Genomic DNA, 24,280 nt, shown 5'->3' on the forward strand with positions numbered 1-24,280 from the left:
AGATGAAAGAAATCCAAACAAAGTTTGCAAACTACAGAAAAGCATATATGGTTTAAAGCAAGCAGCTAAAGCGTGGAATGACAAAATCACAGAAGTACTTACAAATGAAAAATTTCAAAGAAGCAACGCTGATCCATTCTTGTACACAAAAAGGCTGATTAATAGATGGATTTATGTACTCATATATGTAGACGACATTTTGATTTGTTTTAAACAAGAAAGGGATAAAGAAAACATTCTAAAAATCCTGAAGAAACAATTCGAAATCAAAGACTTGGGAAATGTGAAACAGTACCTAGGAATACAGGTAGAAAGAGAAGAAGACGGAAGTTTCCTACTGAATCAAAATCGCATGATTCAAGACATAACAGAAAAATTTGGATTAAAGGATGCAAAAACAGTAAAGTCTCCAATGGAAACTAATTATCTCAAAGAGATGAACAGTGAAAAAAATATGCTACCAAATAATGAAGAATACAGAACAGCAATAGGAAAACTACTATATCTAGCGACCGTTACAAGACCAGACATCGCAGCATCAGTAGGAATCCTGAGTAGAAAGGTACCAAAACCAAATAAAGCTGATTGGAAGGCCGTGAAGAGAGTAATGCGTTATTTGAAAGGAACTAGCAATGTTAAGCTGAAATTACCCACAAGTGATAATTGCATTTTAACAGGATATGTTGATGCAGATTGGGCTGGAGATCCAACTGACAGAAGATCTACCAGTGGACATATTTTTGTTCTCTCAGGTGGACCAATAAGTTGGACAAGTAAGAAACAGTCAATTGTGACACTGTCTTCAACAGAAGCAGAATATGTTGCCGCAGCACATGCGAGTCAAGAAGTACTGTGGTTAAGACAATTGTTGACAGAATTAGGACAACAAAACTGAAAGAGGACAATCAAGGATGTCTTGTTCTTGCTCAGATGGAAAGAGTCAATCCAAGAACCAAGCATATTGATGTGAAATATCATTTCTTGAGAGATCATCAGGAACAAGGAGTCTTGAAGTTAGAGTATTCTCCTACTGATGAAATGACAGCAGACATCTTCATGAAGGCGTTGAATGCTGATAAACACCAGAGACTAATAAAAAAGTTGGGTTTGATTGAATAAGTCCTTACTGTTGAGAAAGGGTGTTGGCATATGCAACAGATTAGGACTTATTATAAGTGAAAGGAGGACTTTATACTAACCAGACCGCAGATGGCGATAGTGTGTAAAGTTATATGCTTGCTGTAATGTGGGGAGGGAAGCTCTCAATTGTTGGTTGTTTTTACTTCCTGTTTTTCTTTTTTTTCCTGAATGTGTTATGTCAGCAGCACACGGACTGTGTGACACTGAATTGTATCTCATGTTTATCCAGTATGAAGTAAATACTGTTTACTCAAGATATCTAGCTGATTGAAGCTCTCGTAAGTACAGTGGTGACTGTAAGAAGATGCACTCTGCGACACCGGGAACCGACCAACCGTGATCCCCACAGAAGTAACCCATCCATCCTGGTATCCAAGTACCCCTACCCCTGTCGACCGACTCATGTATAATACATAAACCTTACAACTTACCTAATACTTTTAGTAAGAAGTATCCGGTAATTGTGTCATTATCATTCACCACTTGACAAGTGTACGTCCCTTCATCAGATATCTCAGTGTTATTGATGGTCAGTGATAAATGGTCACTTCTCATCCTTGGACTGCAGGAGCTGTATGACGCCTTTGTATTATCCTCCTCTATTTTATATGATATTACACAGGATGAATTATATAAACGAAGCTTCCATGTAACTGATAGTAATGTGTCTCCGGGATCAGCCTCACACTGCAGAACAGCAGGATCACCTCTTCTCACCTTCACAATGCCTGAAAGGGAAAGTAGAAGGTGATTACAGTATTAGGATTTATTCAATTCTTCACAGGTATGACTATTACGGGAGACTAACCAGGACCAACTAATATACCAATGTATGGAGTTTACATTGGGAAAAAGGAGAGAAAGTAGCACTTTCTGAGCGTAGTATAATATAAACTGTTAAAAACAATTAAGGGGAAAATTCTTACCTAGCCAAGCTTTGCTACAGGCACGAGTCCAAAAAAATACATGTGTGAAATCCAATGGGGGCAGCCAAACTGGTATGCTGAAGGAATTCCCTCCAAGGGAAGTTCCGGCAGAACGTAATGAGGTAGGAAAACCAGGTGAAAGGCGATCCTGTATTGTAAAGGGTGGGTAAATTGAACCAGATGAAATTTAAAATGAAATCTAAAAAAATATTTTTTATTTGAAAGCACAACGCATTTCGACACCTGAAGAAGGCTGGATACAGGCGAAACGCGTTGTAGCTACAAATACATTTTTTATTTTTTTTTATTTCATCTGGTTCAATTTATCCTTCATCTACAATACATAAGCGCCTTCAATCAGGTTTTCCTAGCCCAGAAACAATTAATCTACATTACACAGATAAATGTTATATACGGCAGTTGGGAAATTGCCATCCTTATCTGTGCATTATATAAGACCACATAGGCAGTGTACAGCAGTGTCTGATCTGTGTCTGCTCTTGTTATCTGAACGCTGTCAGGTTTTCTGCATAGTCAGCAGAGCAGTGTATTATGTGGGCAGTATAATGTGAGGACCGTATGGCAGTATTATTTGAGCTCTGTATGGTAGCATTTCTAATGTACGGAATTACAATATTATCTCAGCTCTGTATGGCACTATCATGTTAGTGAAGCTTTACTACTGTCCATTTATTAAACTGTTTTCTTCTATTATAACACGTTAATCAACTAATTTGCCTCTTGGACTCCACTTATTCACACGTACAGACCTTTTTGGTCCGCCACAGCTGAGTCAACTAGAATGGCAATGTGTGATCAGTCCTTTCTTTAGTCCTGGTTCACACACATAGCGTATTTTTTGTTGCAAAACTTTGATTGTGAAACTCCATTCCAGCATTCCCAATGTAATGAGTGAAATCCATGGCTCCATTCTCCTCACCGAAAAATCCTCAATGAAATTTATTTTGGATTTCATTGTGATTTCCGTTATTAATTTGTATCATAGGTGGGTTCAAGGGAATAATTGTTGCGCTATGTGAAACCCGGCGTTAAAGTGAAGACTTACTTTGTGAACGCTTTCTAAAATCAATCATGCCATTAGTGAGGGTCTCAAAAAGAACAACACGTAGAGAAACCCGGAGTCATGCACTGTCCCTATAAGAATCACTGACTGAGGCGGAATAGCAATAATTAAAAAATGATACTTTATTATAAATATTAAAATATGATGAACAAAACCACCGTACTAAATGCAGTCTATCCTGTATGTCCCCTCTTTTATCACACGGGTCATACTCAGGATATTAATATTCCCTAAAACCAATCACCCAATGTGTAATAACTGATGTCTAGACTACTCTCAATATATCTCTATCCTAAATTGCCAACCCTTACACGAATATAAGTTATTTCCACAGGGGGAACATGGAATTATTATTGCACTTTGCCCTATGCAGAATATCAGACTCTAGACCCCTTCTCATCCTATATATAGTCGGGGTTATATGAGACAGGAGAAATATTAATTATTTCCATAGGGGGAGCATATAATTATTATTGCAGTTTGCCCTCTGCAGAAAAATATAGACCCCTTCTCATCTTGTGTATTGTCGTAGTTATATGAAAAAGGACGGATATCTTCCCCCCTCTAATCCTTTTTTATATACAAACTACAGTCCACTAATAGATGATACAGATAGCATGATTCTATCTATATTGTGCTCTTGTCTAAAAGCAATTGGTCTGCGATATCAGTTTACTGCCTGTAAATTTCTGTTGAATCACAGATGACTCGATGACATCTCCACATCTGCATAGGACGCAGCTCTACATCTACATAGGACACAGCTCTACATCTGCATAGGACGCAGCTCTACATCTACACAGGACACAGCTCCACATCTGCATAGGACGCAGCTCTACATCTACATAGGACACAGCTCCACATCTACACAGGACACAGCTCTACATCTACATAGGACACAGCTCTACATCTACACAGGACACAGCTCTACATCTACATAGGACGCAGCTCTACATCTACATAGGACACAGCTCCACATCTACATAGGACACAGCTCTACATCTACATAGGACGCAGCTCTACATCTACATAGGACACAGCTCTACATCTACACAGGACACAGCTCTACATCTACATAGGACGCAGCTCTACATCTACATAGGACACAGCTCCACATCTGCATAGGACGCAGCTCTACATCTACATAGGACGCAGCTCTACATCTACATAGGACGCAGCTCTACATCTACATAGGACGCAGCTCTACATCTACATAGGACACAGCTCTACATCTACACAGGACACAGCTCTACATCTACATAGGACGCAGCTCTACATCTACATAGGACACAGCTCCACATCTGCATAGGACGCAGCTCTACATCTACATAGGACGCAGCTCTACATCTACATAGGACACAGCTCTACATCTACATAGGACACAGCTCTACATCTACACAGGACGCAGCTCTACATCTACACAGGACGCAGCTCTACATCTACATAGGACGCAGCTCTACATCTACATAGGACGCAGCTCTACATCTACATAGGACGCAGCTCTACATCTACATAGGACACAGCTCTCCATCTACACAGGACACAGCTCTACATCTACATAGGACACAGCTCTACATCTACATAGGACGCAGCTCTACATCTACATAGGACGCAGCTCTACATCTACATAGGACGCAGCTCTACATCTTCATAGGACGCAGCTCTACATCTACATAGGACACAGCTCTCCATCTACACAGGACACAGCTCTACATCTATATAGGACACAGCTCTACATCTACATAGGACGCAGCTCTACATCTACATAGGACGCAGCTCTACATCTACATAGGGCACAGCTCTACATCTACATAGGACGCAGCTCTACATCTACATAGGACACAGCTCTACATCTACACAGGACGCAGCTCTACATCTACACAGGACGCAGCTCTACATCTACATAGGACGCAGCTCTACATCTACAGAGGACGCAGCTCTACATCTACATAGGACGCAGCTCTACATCTACATAGGACCCAGCTCTCCATCTACACAGGAAACAGCTCTACATCTACATAGGACACAGCTCTACATCTACATAGGACGCAGCTCTACATCTACATAGGACGCAGCTCTACATCTACATAGGACGCAGCTCTACATCTACATAGGACGCAGCTCTACATCTACATAGGACGCAGCTCTACATCTACATAGGACGCAGCTCCACATCTGCATAGGACGCAGCTCTACATCTACATAGGACACAGCTATACATCTACACAGGACGCAGCTCTACATCTACATAGGACGCAGCTCTACATCTACATAGGACGCAGCTCTACATCTACATAGGACACAGCTCTCCATCTACACAGGACACAGCTCTACATCTACATAGGACACAGCTCTACATCTACATAGGACGCAGCTCTACATCTACATAGGACGCAGCTCTACATCTACATAGGACGCAGCTCTACATCTACATAGGACGCAGCTCTACATCAACATAGGACACAGCTCTCCATCTACACAGGACACAGCTCTACATCTACATAGGACACAGCTCTACATCTACATAGGACGCAGCTCTACATCTACATAGGACGCAGCTCTACATCTACATAGGACGCAGCTCTACATCTACATAGGGCACAGCTCTACATCTACATAGGACGCAGCTCTACATCTACATAGGACACAGCTCTACATCTACACAGGACGCAGCTCTACATCTACACAGGACGCAGCTCTACATCTACATAGGACGCAGCTCTACATCTACATAGGACGCAGCTCTACATCTACATAGGACGCAGCTCTACATCTACATAGGACACAGCTCTCCATCTACACAGGAAACAGCTCTACATCTACATAGGACACAGCTCTACATCTACATAGGACGCAGCTCTACATCTACATAGGACGCAGCTCTACATCTACATAGGACGCAGCTCTACATCTACATAGGACGCAGCTCTACATCTACATAGGACGCAGCTCTACATCTACATAGGGCACAGCTCTACATCTACATAGGACGCAGCTCTACATCTACATAGGACACAGCTCTACATCTACACAGGACGCAGCTCTACATCTACACAGGACGCAGCTCTACATCTACATAGGACGCAGCTCTACATCTACATAGGACGCAGCTCTACATCTACATAGGACGCAGCTCTACATCTACATAGGACACAGCTCTCCATCTACACAGGAAACAGCTCTACATCTACATAGGACACAGCTCTACATCTACATAGGACGCAGCTCTACATCTACATAGGACGCAGCTCTACATCTACATAGGACGCAGCTCTACATCTACATAGGACGCAGCTCTACATCTACATAGGACGCAGCTCTACATCTACATAGGACACAGCTCTACATCTACACAGGACACAGCTATACATCTACACAGGACGCAGCTCTACATCTACATAGGACGCAGCTCTACATCTACATAGGACGCAGCTCTACATCTACATAGGACACAGCTCTCCATCTACATAGGACACAGCTCTCCATCTACACAGGACGCAGCTCTACATCTACATAGGACGCAGCTCTACATCTACATAGGACGCAGCTCTCCATCTACATAGGACACAGCTCTACATCTACATAGGACGCAGCTCTCCATCTACACAGGACACAGCTCCACATCTGCATAGGACGCAGCTCTACATCTACATAGGACACAGCTCTACATCTACATAGGACACAGCTCTACATCTACATAGGACGCAGCTCTACATCTACATAGGACACAGCTCTACATCTACATAGGACACAGCTCTACATCTACATAGGACACAGCTCTACATCTACACAGGACACAGCTCTACATCTACATAGGACGCAGCTCTACATCTACATAGGACACAGCTCTACATCTACATAGGACACAGCTCTACATCTACATAGGACACAGCTCTACATCTACATAGGACGCAGCTCTACATCTACATAGGACACAGCTCTACATCTACATAGGACGCAGCTCTACATCTACATAGGACGCAGCTCTACATCTACATAGGACGCAGCTCTACATCTACATAGGGCGCAGCTCTCCATCTACACAGGACACAGCTCTACATCTACATAGGACGCAGCTCTACATCTACATAGGACACAGCTCTACATCTACATAGGACACAGCTCTACATCTACATAGGACGCAGCTCTACATCTACATAGGACGCAGCTCTCCATCTACACAGGACACAGCTCTACATCTACACAGGACGCAGCTCTACATCTACATAGGACGCAGCTCTACATCTACATAGGACGCAGCTCTACATCTACATAGGACACAGCTCTACATCTACACAGGACGCAGCTCTACATCTACATAGGACGCAGCTCTACATCTACATAGGACACAGCTCTACATCTACACAGGACACAGCTCTACATCTACACAGGACACAGCTCTACATCTACATAGGACACAGCTCTACATCTACATAGGACACAGCTCTACATCTACATAGGACACAGCTCTACATCTACATAGGACACAGCTCTACATCTACATAGGGCACAGCTCTACATCTACATAGGACACAGCTCCACATCTACATAGGACACAGCTCCACATCTACATAGGACGCAGATCTACATCTACATAGGACACAGCTCTACATCTACACAGGACACAGCTCTACATCTACACAGGACACAGCTCTACATCTACATAGGACACAGCTCTACATCTACATAGGACACAGCTCTACATCTACATAGGACACAGCTCCACATCTACATAGGACACAGCTCTACATCTACATAGGACACAGCTCTACATCTACACAGGACACAGCTCTACATCTACACAGGACACAGCTCTACATCTACATAGGACACAGCTCTACATCTACATAGGGCACAGCTATACATCTACATAGGACGCAGCTCTACATCTACATAGGACACAGCTCTACATCTACATAGGACACAGCTCTACATCTACATAGGACGCAGCTCTACATCTACATAGGACACAGCTCTACATCTACATAGGACACAGCTCTACATCTACACAGGACACAGCTCTACATCTACATAGGACACAGCTCTACATCTACATAGGACACAGCTCTACATCTACATAGGACACAGCTCCACATCTACATAGGACACAGCTCCACATCTACATAGGACACAGCTCTACATCTACATAGGACACAGCTCTACATCTACATAGGACACAGCTCTACATCTACATAGGACACAGCTATACATCTACATAGGACACAGCTCTACATCTACATAGGACACAGCTCTACATCTACATAGGACACAGCTCCACATCTACATAGGACACAGCTCCACATCTACATAGGACACAGCTCCACATCTACATAGGACGCAGCTCTACATCTACATAGGACACAGCTCTACATCTACACAGGACACAGCTCTACATCTACACAGGACACAGCTCTACATCTACATAGGACACACCTCTACATCTACATAGGACACAGCTCTACATCTACATAGGACACAGCTATACATCTACATAGGACACAGCTCCACATCTACATAGGACACAGCTCTATATCTACATAGGACACAGCTCCACATCTACATAGGACACAGCTCCACATCTACATAGGACACAGCTCCACATCTACATAGGACACAGCTCTACATCTACATAGGACACAGCTCCACATCTACATAGGACACAGCTCTACATCTACATAGGACACAGCTCCACATCTACATAGGACACAGCTCTACATCTACATAGGACACAGCTCTACATCTACATAGGACACAGCTCTACATCTACATAGGACACAGCTCTACATCTACATAGGACACAGCTCTACAGCTACATAGGGCACAGCTCTACATCTACATAGGACACAGCTCTACATCTACATAGGACACAGCTCTACATCTACATAAGACACAGCTCTACATCTACAAAGGACACAGCTCTACATCTACATAGGACACAGCTCTACATCTACATTGGACACAGCTCTACATCTACATAGGACACAGCTCTACATCTACATAGGACACAGCTCCACATCTACATAGGACACAGCTCTGCATCTACAGTACATAGGACACAGCTCTACATCTATATAGGACACAGCTCTACATCTACATAGGACACAGCTCTACATCTACATAGGACACAGCTCTACATCTACATAGGACAGAGCTCTAGATCTACATAGGACACAGCTCTACATCTACATAGGACACAGCTCTACAGCTACATAGGACACAGCTCTACATCTACATAGGACACAGCTATACATCTACATAGGACACAGCTCTACATCTACATAGGACACAGCTCTACATCTACATAGGACACAGCTCTACATCTACATAGGACACAGCTCTACATCTACATTGGACACAGCTCTACATCTACATAGGACACAGCTCCACATCTTCATAGGACACAGCTCTACATCTACAGTACATAGGACACAGCTCTACATCTACATAGGACACAGCTTTACATCTACATAGGACACAGCTCTACATCTACATAGGACACAGCTCCACATCTACAGAGGACACAGCTGCACATCTACATAGGACACAGCTCTACATCTACATAGGACACAGCTCTACATCTACATAGGACACAGCTCTACATCTACATAGGACACAGCTCTACATCTACACAGGACACAGCTCTACATCTACATAGGACACAGCTCTAGATGAGAAGGGGTCTATAATTTTCTGCAGAGGGCAAAGTGCAATAATAATTATATGCTCCCCCTATGGAAATAATTAATATTTCTCCTGTCTCATATAACCCTGACTATATATAGGATGAGAAGGGGTCTAGAGTCTGATATTCTGCAGAGAGCAAAGTGCAATAATAATCCTATGTTCACCCTGTGGAAATAACTTATATTCGTCTAAGGGTTGGCAATTTAGGATAGAGATATATTGAGAGTAGTCTAGACATCAGTTATTACACATTGGGTGATTGGTTTTAGGGAATATTAATATCCTGAGTATGACCCGTGTGATAAAAGAGGGGACATACAGGATAGACTGCATTTAGTACGGTGGTTTTGTTCATCATATTTTAATATTTATAATAAAGTATCATTTTTTAATTATTGCTATTCCACCTCAGTCAGTGATTTTTGTGTATATTGGTGGTTATAATATATTTTGAGTTATTGGTCCTCAGTCAGTGAAACTGTCCCTATAAGCCCTGCACTGGGTATAACCCGGAGTGGTCATAAATTTAATTTAAATTTAATTAATTTAATCCCATGTTTGCATTTATTTTGTATTTACTTTAATTTATACAAAAAACAGGGGGTGGACACACAGCATGTACAGCTGGTTCAGCCCCACAATGGTCCAACTGTTCTGTGTCAATAGTTTGATGTCTTCTCTTTGTCCTGGCCCAAGGTAACCACAATACATTCTGTTTTGTTATCTCCCTGTGTAATGTCTTTTTTAAGGAAATGGGACCATTTGGCATCTGACTGTGTTCACTGGATGCCTTTATATATTAACTAAAGTATAATAAATAAATTCGGAGTTAAAATCTGTATGCAGTAAATACATATTTTCCCGTTACTGACATTGGAGATGACAGTTGGTGTTCACAAGATTCTATGGAGAGTATAAGGAGGAGGAGCTAGAGGCCGACACCGACATTCTATTGCAATCTCTCCTGAAACGATCATCACAATTCTCTAAAGAACTTAAACACCATCTTTCATTTCCAATCTTTCATCTTTCATCTTCAATCTTAGTAATACAAAAATTAGATATTTTAAAAAAAGTTTCATATTTTCCCATGTACTATTGATTTCTGAAAAAAAATGTAAAACAATGGCTTTTCACGAACTTAATTTTCTACTTTTTTGTAAAGCTTGTCTTTGCAAGGATTCAAACTCACAAACTCTGTTAAGGAAGTCCTAGCAGTGAGCCACAGGCTGCACTGTTGTGAATGAATGAATTTACTCAGCCTAAAAACCTAAAAGTATTCTTCTTCTTTACAGTCATAATGTACTGTTACATTCAAATATATTTCTATAAATTAGTTCTTTATGGATTAAAAAAATAGAGATTTATTTTACCCAGAAACTTACATAAAAAATTTAACAATAATCACATTTTTGTAATAAATTTTTTTAAATAAACCTCACAAACCAGTAAGCAATACAGACATATTTGGTATGCTTGTAATCATAGCACCCGTATAAAAATTCTGCAATCCTTTTTCTTCCAACACTTAACCCACAATAAAAGGTAATGTAATCCCAGCAAAGATTTTATGTCCTAATCCTTTATCATTATATATGTAGTGTTGTGTGGAAGTGATTAAAAGTTTACTGAGTACCATTTTCTCCCATTCCGAACCTGTCCTAAACCATGTGACCACAATTTATGTGTGGCTTGGAAGTGGGTTTCATAGACTTACAAAGGGAAGGCACCTATCAGTCCACATGAAGCGCTCCATGTTCATCTTGCAAAAAAACTTAAAAGACCTAATATACGGATGTTTACATAAAAACAAAATGTTATGGCTGACAAGGCTGTAAACGTGGGAAGGAGAGAAACAAAAAACTTATTGTGCATGTGTGTCACCCTGGCCTGGATGCCACAAGTGTAATTAAAGCTGTGTCTGAGAGCAAGGGGGAGGTTCTCTAGTCAGGGGAACATTAGCATGCAATGCCTCCTGTCTCAGGCCAGTAGGGGGAGCTGGCTGCCCCTATAAAAGCTGGTACTGGGGGCAGGGTTAGGGAGAACAGGATGGCCTGTCTCAGCACTGAGACGAGTCCCGGAGCAGAGCAGGGACAGAAAGTTGTATTGCACCTAAGAGGAAGTGTGGCAGGAGGAGAGCCACAAGCCAGAGACAAGAGGCGAAGTGAGCCTGTCTTGGCAGATAGAGGACTTAATCTACCAGACTTTGGTGTCTGAGGCTGGGAGGATTCCACATCCCCCAGCAGATAACCAGTCCGCAGGGGACTGTATATTCCTTGGCCTAAGAAGCCTGGAGGCCCTGCCACAACCGAAGGGACCAGTAAAGCCGTACAAGGCTGGGAGCAGAAAGGAACCCACGTTGCAGGCCATACAGGCGAGAATACACGGAGAGCTCGGAAGCGTGGGCTGTTATCCTATAAGGAGGAGATAGCCAGAAGGAGCGCAGAAAGCACGGTAGGCCTACACCCTCACCTTGACCAGGGCCAATCTCCCAATTGCTCTCAGACATCCAGGTCCCCTCCTAGCCGGGACTGTTTATGGGTCAGTTTACCTGTTCTAGTAAAGACCCTGGACTGCAACCTGTTGTCTGTGTGCTCCTTCGCGCCTCCAGAACTACTGGTACTGGAACTCTCACCACCATCACTCCCACCATCCATTATACTGCCCTGGGGCCGCACTCTTCCCGTGGGGAGTCACACTACCCTAGCTGCACACCTCATCAGCCCCAGCGGTCTGCATGCAGCGGCGGTTCCTAATAACCGCAATCCACGGGTGGCGTAGTCGGACATTATTAATAGAGCATAGCAGACTACCATTGGTCTGACCACCCTGAGCCCGGAACCGGGTTGCCACTACTACTCCCATCGTTTCCCTACCACCCGGATCCGAGTGCCCCACGGCCCAGGGGGCGAGTCACATGCACATGTGCAATGTAGAGATAGATGCATGTTTTAAGTGTATGTTTATATTTTATATATGCTCATCAGGGAGAACAGCCGGGAGATCACAGAGATCCTACAGCTGCCACCAATATGACAGGGAACAACATTTCGCTGACTCTAATCGTCTGGACAATTACGCCGTTCACTGACAACTGATGGCCAAGGCCATGGCTGTTTTCCCTACTAGGTCGGTTATTGAGGAACTCACAGTGATCGTATAGTATATACACCTCTGATTCCAATGCATGGAATCTATATATATATATATATATATATATATATATATATATATATATATATATACCAGTATAGTCACTGCCAAACTCCACAATAACAAAAGTAGCTGCCACATCAATCGTTTATACAGGCCAACTGGACACCCGTTAAAGGTAGCGTATGGCTTCAAGGGTGCGGTTTATAGAGCAAGAGGAACAAAGCTATTCAATTTTATATATTTAATCCAAAAAGTAGGCAATGTTTATAAAAATATACAAAGATGTTACAAAATGGGCAAAACACTACGTTGTATACAATTACATAAAATAAAAAGGATAAGCAGAAGAAATTTACTAAACCTGATTTTGCAGGGTTGGCTATGTCTCTTATGAAGGGGAGCTCTTCATTTTTGGGCGTTGACGCTACAGAACCACAGTACATTGTGTCTCCCAGGACTGAATACAGTTGGGCATTTAGCTTTATTAGCCCAATAAGGCCCGAATACCTCTCCTCCTGTGACTCATAACAGGGCTGGTCATGGGATGTGGCTATTTCTTTTAGAAAAACTTCCATGATATCTTTGCCCCATTGAGGTCCCAGGCTGAAGATATTACTGTCATGGTACCTATCATGATTTTAACTTTCTCTATGTAGGAAAAATGGCATGGATAGCATCATCCATCGGGTTGATATTCATTTGGAGGGGCTTTCACAATAGCCCATTGCCATCACTACATCGAAAATATGTCTTTAATAACTGAAGGACCCTTGGTGTTCATAAAACCCCAATATTCATAACTGGAATAAAACAAAGTAGCTCAAAGTAATCTGCTTGCATTTCTGTACAAGCTGAGGCTAGAGGTGATAAGTTATCTCCACCAGCCAAAATTCTGCCACCTCCCCCATTCTTATGCAAGCTGAGGAAGATGGAATTCATGTCTGTGATTTATCAGATGACCAGCTTTAATTACCTGTTTGCAGGAAAGGGAGTTAGATGGTCTCTGCTGCAGTTAAGGGTCATCTGAAGGTCATAGACATAGGTTTAGCTCCATGAAATCCATGCTTCAATGTTAATATAAGAATTTTGTAGATTTTACATTTAGGGAGGCATTTATTATAATGTTTACTTAACTTTCTGAAATTAAAAAGTCACAAAAGTCACCATAATTTGTCATTTTAACTTTCATACCTGCTCTTGCCAATTTTTCTAAAAAAGTTGATAACTATGCTGACAGGAACTCGAACTTCTAATAGGTTTTCCCTGTCTGCTGTCTCAGGATTACCTTTGATTCCACTCTGTTCTTCAGACCACAAATGCATCACCACCTACCTACTACCTCCACAAACCTCTTTGTGGCATCGTGTTATGGGCTCATTTTGTCAAGTGGATTCTCTAAGTCGTAGGTCTTGGTGAGTAGCTTTGACCAGCGGCAAAGGTGAATGTGTCAGATGACACATAGATAAGCAAAGACCAGGACAGCAGGATATGACAGATGGCAGACACACTGGCAGAACTGGTAGCACAGATGAAGTAGGGCCAGATGTGCAGATACACACAAGAACAGTAACTCTATAGGAAACTGGTATCTTCAGCAATCTGTCAGCAGGTTTTTGTTAAGTAATCTGAAAGCAGTATGATGTAACACCTGAGAGTCTGATTCCAGCAAAGTGTCACTTACTAGGCTTGTGTGTTGCTGTTTCAATAAAATCAATGTTTTATCATCAGGAGATTATCACTACAGAACTAGATTTCTTGTGCCTCTTAGTCCAACCACACCCAGCAGCTAATTGTAAATATACAGTGAACACAGAAAGCTGCTAATCAGTGATGTGAGTAGGGTTATACAGAGCTCAGCATTTTGAGCACTGCTAGCTCTGCAGCACAGAAAACAGTCATTGTATCAAAATAGCAACATGCAGAACAGCAAGTGACACATTGCTAAAATCAGGATCTCAACTCCTACATCATGCTGCCTTCAGCTTACAAAGTAAAAACCTGGTGTCAGATTTCCTTTAATAAAAGGAAAACAGTGAAGAAAATGCAGTTGGTAATTTCCAGCAAGGCAATGGTTAACAGCAGCAATTTTTGAAAGCTAGAACTTGTGGAAAGAAATTGGTTACCTGTTGGATAGCAGTGCAATATAGGCAAACTGGAGAATTGCTTGAAGCATTACCTTGATTACAGAGACTAGGTGTGAACAGCACTAAGAACAAGTTAGTAACTTGCTTGTTGAGTGTTACAAGGAGACAACCCCTTGGAAGCTGGACTAAGCTCGGAAATAACTTTAGTTGTAACATGAATGTCAGGAGCAGCAGAGCAGGTGGTAGACAGCTGGCCGTTGCTTAGCCAAATGAGGTTAAAGCAAATTTCTAACAAGTTTATAGCCACTATGAACAATGCTACTTGATACCCATGCACCTACTGTATGTCTGAGCTAGATTTAAAAGGACTAGGGTGAGGTTGTCATAGCAATTCACTACTGGAAAGGGAGGCAGCCACAAGAAAAGGGATCAAGGCCCAGTGCTGGAGCTGGGACACATGAGTAAGTAACACTTTCCATGCATCACTTTTGCATCTTTGCTGTTTACTCTCAAATCTGCTGCTTAGTTAATCTACTTCTCCCCTCGCTCCTCCATTGCCTTCCACTCTACTGTATCCATGATTCATTCCGCTCCTCATTATGCCTAACTTTCCAACTTCTTTACAGTTATGTTGACCAGTCCAACTAATTCTGTACCACACTGCCAGTAGGGTAGGTCATTGTCTGAAAGTTACAATGGAAATTTGGACCACTGTCGTAACTTACTAACTGTGAAGCCATACTTTGTTTGCTCTCTAGATCACCTCTGGATTGGCTACAGCTCATGTTGAATCTGACAGTTAATAACTGTATGTTTGTGGCATTCTGTTGAGGACATTGAGATTCCAGAAAATGTGGTATTTTTTTGCCTTCTTACACAATAATGTCAAGTAAATTAGTCTTTAACCAGTTCAAGACTGGGAATTTTTCCTTGTTCATGACCAAGTGCTTTTTTTTTTTAAACATTATTTTTTAAGAGCTCTAAAAAAATTCTTGTTTGGTTCTTCAAAAGTCTTTGCCTCTTTTTCATGAAAAGTAAAGCCTAATTTTGTTATTTTTATATCCTGTGGATAAACCATATACAGGTGCATCTCACTAAATTAGAATATCATCGAAAAGTTAATTTATTTCAGTTCTTCATTACAAAAAGTGAAACTCATATATTATATAGAGTCATTACACACAGAGTGATCTATTTCAAGTGTTTATTTCTGTTAATGTTGATGATTATGGCTTACAGCCAATGAAAACACAAAAGTCATTATCTCAGTAAACTAAGGTCCCTTAGTCTGTTTCAGTAGGCTCCATAATCATGGGGAAGACTGCTGACTTGACAGATGTCCAGAAGGCAGTTATTGACACACTCCACAAGGTCCCAGAGTCTGGAGGAAGAGTGGAGAAGCCACAATCCAAGCTGCTGGAGGTCTAGTGTGAAGTTTCCACAATCAGTGATGGTTTGGGAGCCATTTCATCTGCTGGTGGAGGTCCACTGTGTTTTATCAAGACCAAAGTCAGCGCAGCCGTCTACCAGGACATTTTACAGCACTTCATGCTTCCCTCTGCCGACAAGCAGATGGAAATGTCATTCTTCAGCAGGACTTGGCCCCTGTCCACACTGCCAAAAGTACCAATACCTGGTTTGCACACAACAGTATCACTGTGCCTGATTGGCCAGAAAACTCGCCTGACCTTAACCCCATAGAGAATCCATTATAGAGAATCTATGGGGTATTGTCAAGAGGAAGATGAGAGACCCCAGACCCAACAATGCAGACGAGCTGAAGGCTGCTATCAAAGCCACCTGGGCTTCCATACACCTCAGCAGCGCCACAGGCTGATCGCCTCCATGCCACATTGCCGCATTGATGCAGTAATTGATGCAGAAGGAGCCTGACCAAGTATTGAGGGCATTTACTGAACATACATTTCAGTAGGACAACATTTCGGATTTTAAAAACATTTTTCAAGCTGTTGTTATAAAGTATTCTAATTTACTGAGATAATGACTTTTGTGTTCTCATTGGCTGTAAGCCATAATCATCAACATTAACAGAAATAAACACTTGGAATAGATCACTCTGAAAAATCTTGTAAAAGTCCTAAATGCAACCACAAATATCACATATCACCACGATCGCATAAAAGTCCGATGTTGCTCTGCGTCATTGATGACCTCAAGTCCTCACATCTGCATTTATGTTCATCAAGTTGTGTTATATAATTATACAGCTCCGCCATGTCTATATTATATACATCATCGTATACAACACAAAACAATATAAAAATTCTATATTATCATACTGTAATAATAATAATTTCATCTGTTGCTCTTGTATATGCCTATATTCTACAGGAGCCAGAAGATCATCATCTTACCTGCTTCGGAGACCATATTGCTGAGAAGGGACACTACGAGGAGTAAAAGATACATGTTCGTGGTAGAAGCTGCACATTGGGTTTTGCTCAGCGTCTGCACCGTTAACATTTCTCCGTCTAGATGAAGTAAACCTACTTATATTTGTGCTACGGTTCCTATTTTACCTCTGCAGCCTCTCGCTTCCTGTTTGTAGACACCGGCTAAAATAGCATCAGAATATTCTGTAGATTGTAATGCATCATACCTTCAACAGAGTTACTCTTTTTCACATGCCAGCTTTTTTTTTTACACCTTTTTCTATCTATCTGTCGTTTTCGGGAAACTTTAAAAGGCTTATAGGTTCCCTTTAAATCAAATGTCCAGTTCTTCATATATAATTGGATACAATCCCTCCTGTGGCAGATGTGTATTAGGGTGCTACTGTGTTCTGTTCTTCGCTAGGTTCAGTGGTCCCGTCGGGGCTTATGTCCAAACCCCTCAATGCTCCGACTGGGCCATTGACTGTAATGGTGCAGATGGAGTTAACGTGTGCCCTGACGTGCATCATTTTCGGGCGTGTACGCCTACTGGAGGTGGACACTCAGACGCAGTCTACTACATCTGGGTGTCCTCCTCCAGTAGGCATATATGCCAAAAATAATGCACGTCAGAGAGCACAATGACCCCGTCTGCACCATAGTCAATGGCCCAGTCAGCACCACCATCCGAATCCTGGTTTGTAAGGGTTCAGACGTAAGCCCCGATGGGACCACTGAACGTGGCGAGGTATGCAGTGTCAAAGCTCCTTTAGATATAATGAAGCCACTAGCAATCTCCGTATTATGTGTCTTTTATTACCTCTTTGACATGGTGCGGTGCTGGATAGCTGTGCTATGTGCCCGTGCCAGTCTAGTCATCTCCCACAGCATGAGTCTCCCTCCCAGGATGAGTAAAAGATACTGCACCGTCATCACCCTCCTCTCCACTGTCTTCCCTTCTCCTCTGAGTTTTCAGTAATTTATGAAGAAAAGCATTTTAATGGCAGAATATTTCATGTATTCCCATGCAAACATCTGAACTTTGCTTCTACATTACATGTTAATACAAATCTAGCCAATGAAGGCCATGGTACAGTCATTGCTGGATTGTGAAGAGGATGTGGAAACAAAGAAAAATAAGAGGGAAGATTCAGTTCACCAGTCTATCAAAAGAATGGTCTATTCTCATCAGATCTATATCCACAGGTGTGCACCACCAAAATAGTCATGTAGGATAGGGAAAGGGGAAAGTAGGAGAAGTGTGGATATAAAGAAATTTTAAAATACATAAGCTTTATTAATTAATTAAAATCCTATAGATATAAAATTGCTCATGCATCTGTAGATGCATATAAGGTAACAACCTACTGGTTGTAAAAGTGGTACCAACTAATAGATCTGGCTGGATGTAGTGTAGGGCAAATTTTGGGACACCTCAGTCTAGTCCCTCTAATGTAGGACCGAGGTTATATACACTGTGTGCAGAATTATTAGGCAAGTTGTATTTTAGAGGATTATTTTTATTATTGATCAACAACTATGTTCTCAATCAACCCAAAAGACTCATAAATATCCAAGCTTAATATTTTTGGAAGTTGGAGTGTTTTTTTTTTTAGATTTGGCTATCTTAGGAGGATATCCATTTGTGCAGGTAACTATTACTGTGCAGAATTATTAGGCAACTTAATAAAGACCAAATATAATCCCATCTCACTTGTTTATTTTCACCAGGTAAACCAATATCAGTGCACAAAATTTAGAAATAAACATTTCTGACATGCAAAAACAAAAACAAAAAAAATTAGTGATCAATATAGCCACCTTTCTTTATGATGACACTCAACAGCCTTCCATCCATAGATTCTGTCAGTTGCTTGATCTGTTTTCGATCAACATTGCGTGCAGCAGCCACCACAGCCTCCCAGACACTGCTCCCAGAGGTGTACTGTTTTCCCTCCCTGTAGATCTCATATTTTATGATGGACCACAGGTTCTCTATGGAGTTCAGATCAGGTGAACAAGGGGGCCATGTCATTATTTTTTCTTCTTTTAGACCTTTACTGGCCAGCCACACCGTGGAGTAGTTGGATGCATGTGATGGAGCATTGTCCTGCATGAAAATCATGTTTTTCTTGAACGATACCGACTTTTTCCTGTACCACTGCTTGAAGAAGTTGTCTTCCAGAAACTGGCAGTAGGTCTGAGAGTTGAGCTTCACTCCATCCTCAACCCGAATAGGTCCCACAAGTTCATCTTTGATGATACCAGCCCATACCAGTACCCCACCTCCACCTTGCTGGCGTCTGAGTCAGAGTGGAGCTCTCTGAACTTTACTGATCCAGCCTCTGGCCCATCCATCTGGCCCATCAAGAGTCACTCTCATTTCATCAGTCCATAAAACCTTTGAAAGATCAGTCTTAAGATATTTCTTGGCCCATTCTTGACATTTTATCTTATGTTTCTTGTTCAAAAGTGGTCATTTTTCAGCCTTCCTTATCGTGGCCATGTCCCTAAGTATCACACACCTTTTGCTTTTTGATACTCCAGTAACGTTGCAGCTCTGAAATATGGCAAAACTGGTGGCGAATGGCATCTTGGCCGCTTCACGCTTAATTTTCCTCAATTCATGGGCAGTCATTTTGCGCCTTTTTTGGCCAACACGCTTCTTGCGACCCTGTTGGCTATTTGCCATGAAACGCTTGATTGTTCGGTGATCACGCTTCAAAAGTTTGGAAATTTCAAGACTGCTGCATCCCTCTGCAAGACATCTCACAATTTTGGACTTTTCAGAGCCCGTCAAATCTCTCTTCTGACCCATTTTGCCAAAGGAAAGGAAGTTGCCTAATAATTAACCACACCTTATATAGGGTGTTGATGTCATTAGTCAACACCCCTCCTCATTACAGAGATGCACATCACCAGATTTACTTAATTGGTAGTTGGCTCTCAAGACTATGCAGCTTGGAGTAGGACAACATGTAGAAAAAATATCATGTGATCAAAATACTAATTTGCCTAATAATTCGGCACACAGTGTATATATGTGATATCCCCATATATTGGAATAGCCTAGATATGAGTGTCAGGTGGAACGATTGTAAAAATACAATTAGAGTTGAGAAAAATAATTGCTGTAATAGCAAAATGTTCCACTATCATATATAAGTCTGCCTGTTACTAAAAATAAATTTCTATACAAAGACCAACACTTATATTATCGCTATATAGTGACCATATAGTAGTAGATACCTGTGCTGCAGAACATATAAAAAATTACAGTACAGTTTACAAGTCCAACTCCTTGAAAAAAATGTTTTCTGAGGCCCTCCCCTACGTGTCTTTCAGGGTATATTGCCGTTCCTCTTTCTAATTTTTGGCAGTCCTTGCCCTTAATGCATAGGCTTTATCAGTCTAGGAGTCCCACTACCTAACAATTTTAGCAGAATGTGTATGAGACCCTCCTTTTATGTCTAATACAGGGTGTACCGGAGTCCCTCTTCCTTCTAATTTTTGGCTCTTTTTGCATTGTCTGCGTAGGCTTTGTGAGTTTCAGAATCCCTCCCTCATAAATGAAACAGGATGTATCTGACCATGTCACACAAACCACATGGCCATATAAGGCAGTAAAATTACATTTACCTGTGACTACCGGTGGGTGTAATTTTATTTCCCCCTCTACTATGTCATCTACTGTAGTAATAGACAATGGGAAAATTCGGTGAGAGATGGCCCAACTATTAAGGGGTGGAGGAGCATTTTTTTTTTCTTTTTAATTAGCCTTATATAAAAGTCATCATACAGGAATTAATATGTCCTAATATTTTTTCCTGTAAAATCCATTTTATCTTCGGTTTAGTATGTTTTATTGTCAGTTTGTAAAAGTTGCTTAATACTCTGACAACATTATTCCCAGCAGCATCTTCCCTGTCCTGTTCCCATTACATTTGAGTGCTGCTTTCATCCATTTCAGTGATTTTCCTGCCCTCGTAGCCCTCCTGTTAGAGTCTTCTGGAAAAATGCTCGAGTTTCTCATTGACTTCCATTATACTCGTTACTCGCGTCAAGCTCATCCAAGTGACCGACCTGCTCGATTTGTGTACCGAGCACTCGAGCATTTTAGTGCTTGATCATCACTACTATTTATCCTTTTTATTTTATGTAATTATATACAGTACAGACCAAAAGTTTGGACACACATTCTTATTTAAAGATTTTTCTGTATTTTCATGGCTTTGAAAATTGTACATTCACACTGAAGGCATCAAAACTATGAATTAACACACGTGGAATTATACACTTAACAAAAAAGTGTGAAACAACTGAAAATATGTCTTATATTCTAGGTTCTTCAAAGTAGCCACCTTTTGCTTTGATGACTGCTTTGCACACTCTTGGCATTCTCTTGATGAGCTTCAAGAGGTAGTCACCGGAAATGGTTTTCACTTCACAGGTGTGCCCTGTCAGGTGTAATAAGTGGGATTTCTTGCCTTATAAATGGGGTTGGGACCATCAGTTGTGTTGCACTGAAGTCTGGTAGATACACAGCTGATAGTCCTACTGAATAGACTGTTAGAATTTGTATTATGGCAAGAAAAAAGCAGCTAAGTAAAGAAAAACGAGTGGCCATCATTACTTTAAGAAATGAAGGTCAGTCAGTGCGAAAAATTGGGAAAACTTTGAAAGTGTCCCCAAGTGCAGTTGCAAAAACCATCAAGCGCTACAAAGAAACTGGCTCACATGAGGACCGCCCCAGGAAAGGAAGACCATGAGTCACCTCTGCTTCTGAGGATAAGTTTATCCGAGTCACCAGCCTCAGAAATCGCAGGTTAACAGCAGCTCAGATTAGAGACCAGGTCAATGCCACACAGAGTTCTAGCAGCAGACACATCTCTTCAACAACTATTAAGAGAAGACTTTGTGCAGCAGGCCTTCATGGTAAAATAGCTGCTAGGAAACCACTGCTAAGGACAGGCAACAAGCAGAAGAGACTTGTTTGGGCTAAAGAACACAAGGAATGGACATTAGACCAGTGGAAATCTGTGCTTTGGTCTGATGAGTCCAAATTTGAGATCTTTGGTTCCAACCACCGTGTCTTTGTGCGACGCAGAAAAGGTAAACGGATGGACTCTACATGGCTGGTTCCCACCGTGAAGCATGGAGGATGAGGTGTGGGGGTGCTTTGCTGGTGACACTGTTGGGGATTTATTCAAAATTGAAGGCATACTGAACCAGCATGGCTACCACAGTATCTTGCAGCGGCATGCTATTCCATCCGTTTGCGTTTAGTTGGACCATCATTTATTTTTCAACAGGGCAATGAGCCCAAACACACCTCCAGGCTGTGTAAGGGCTATTTGATCAAGATGGAGAGTGATGGGGTGCTACGCCAGATGACCTGGCCTCCACAGTCACCAGACCTGAACCCAATCGAGATGGTTTGGGGTGAGCTGGACCGCAGAGTGAAGGCAAAAGGGCCAACAAGTGGAAAGCATCTCTGGGAACTCCTTCAAGATTGTTGGAAGACCATTTCCGGTGACTACCACTTGAAGCTCATCAAGAGAATGCCAAGAGTGTGCAAAGCAGTCATCAAAGCAAAAGGTGGCTACTTTGAAGAACCTAGAATATAAGACATATTTTCAGTTGTTTCACACTTTTTTGTTAAGCATATAATTCCACATGTGTTAATTCATAGTTTTGATGCCTTCAGTGTGAATGTACAATTTTCATAGTCATGAAAATACAGAAAAATCTTTAAATGAGAAGGTGTGTACAAACTTTTGGTCTGTACTGTATACCATAATGTTTTGCCCATTGTGTATTATCTTTGTATATTTTCATAAACACTGCCTACTTTTCGGATTAAATATATAAAATTAATAGCATTTTTCCTCTTGCTCTGTAAACTGCACCCCTGCAGCCATACACTACCTGTAATGGGTGTCCAATCGGTCTGTATAAATGATTGGTGGTGGGTGCTAGCTCCATTTGTTACTGTGGAGTGTGGCAGAGACCGTACCAGGGTATATATTTATTCCGTGAGTTCGAATTGGATGTGTACCTACTAGTGATGAGCGAGTATGTTCGGTTAACCCTTTCGGCGATTATACTCGGGCGAGTACTGAGTATCTTCAGCGTACTCGGTGATATGTTTGAATCTCTCCCGTGTGCATGATTTGTGACTGTTTAACAGCTTGTTTCTTTCGCATTCCTCACATGTATTAAAGCACACGGGAGTGATTCAAACATATCACCGAGTACTCTGAAGATACTCGGTACTCGCCCGAGCATACTCGCCGAAAGGGTTAACCGAACATAACAGTATAATGGGCCCACAGCTTCCCTATACACAGCATATTGGGCCCACAGCTCCCCTATACACAGTAAGATGGACCCACAGCTCCCCTATGCAAAGTATGATGGGCTCAAAGCTCCCCTATACAAAACACATAATGCCCCTCACAGAAGTCATCACCACACTGTATAATAGCCCTCTAATTAGCTCCCAAATGGTATAATGGACCCCACACTCTATGATGGCCCCCTCAGTAGTTCTCACACTTTAAGGGCCCCCACATTAGCTCCCATACTGCAAAAGGGCCCCCAAATAGTCCTTACACTATATGATGGTTACCACATTAAGCCCCAACATTAGTCTCCATACCATATGATGGCAACTACATTAACCCCCATACAGTTATATGGCCCCCACAATAGTTTCCTCACCATATGATGGCTCCACACATTATCCCCATACTGTATGAAGGCCCCCACAATAGTACCCTCACCATATGATGGCCCCCACATTAACGCCCA

General features: G+C 41.8%; 1 protein-coding gene across 1 annotated transcript in view; it reads right to left on the reverse strand.

Moving 5' to 3' along the window:
• Window positions 1-17,586, reverse strand: part of LOC141248321 (titin-like) — a 250,459-nt gene extending 232,873 nt beyond the window's left edge. The window contains exons 1-2 of the mRNA XM_073669345.1: window positions 17,450-17,586; window positions 1,572-1,868 (exon numbers count right to left, since the gene is read on the reverse strand). Of these exons, the coding sequence (XP_073525446.1) occupies window positions 1,572-1,868; window positions 17,450-17,558 (406 nt within the window). The 5' untranslated portion in view covers window positions 17,559-17,586. The remainder of the gene's footprint in view (window positions 1-1,571; window positions 1,869-17,449) is intronic.
• Window positions 17,587-24,280: the final 6,694 nt, after the last annotated feature.

This window comes from Phyllobates terribilis, unplaced genomic scaffold (assembly GCF_046119375.1).
Source record: "Phyllobates terribilis strain yellow unplaced genomic scaffold, ASM4611937v1 Scaffold_2__4_contigs__length_985480577, whole genome shotgun sequence".
Classification (NCBI taxonomy): domain Eukaryota; kingdom Metazoa; phylum Chordata; class Amphibia; order Anura; family Dendrobatidae; genus Phyllobates; species Phyllobates terribilis.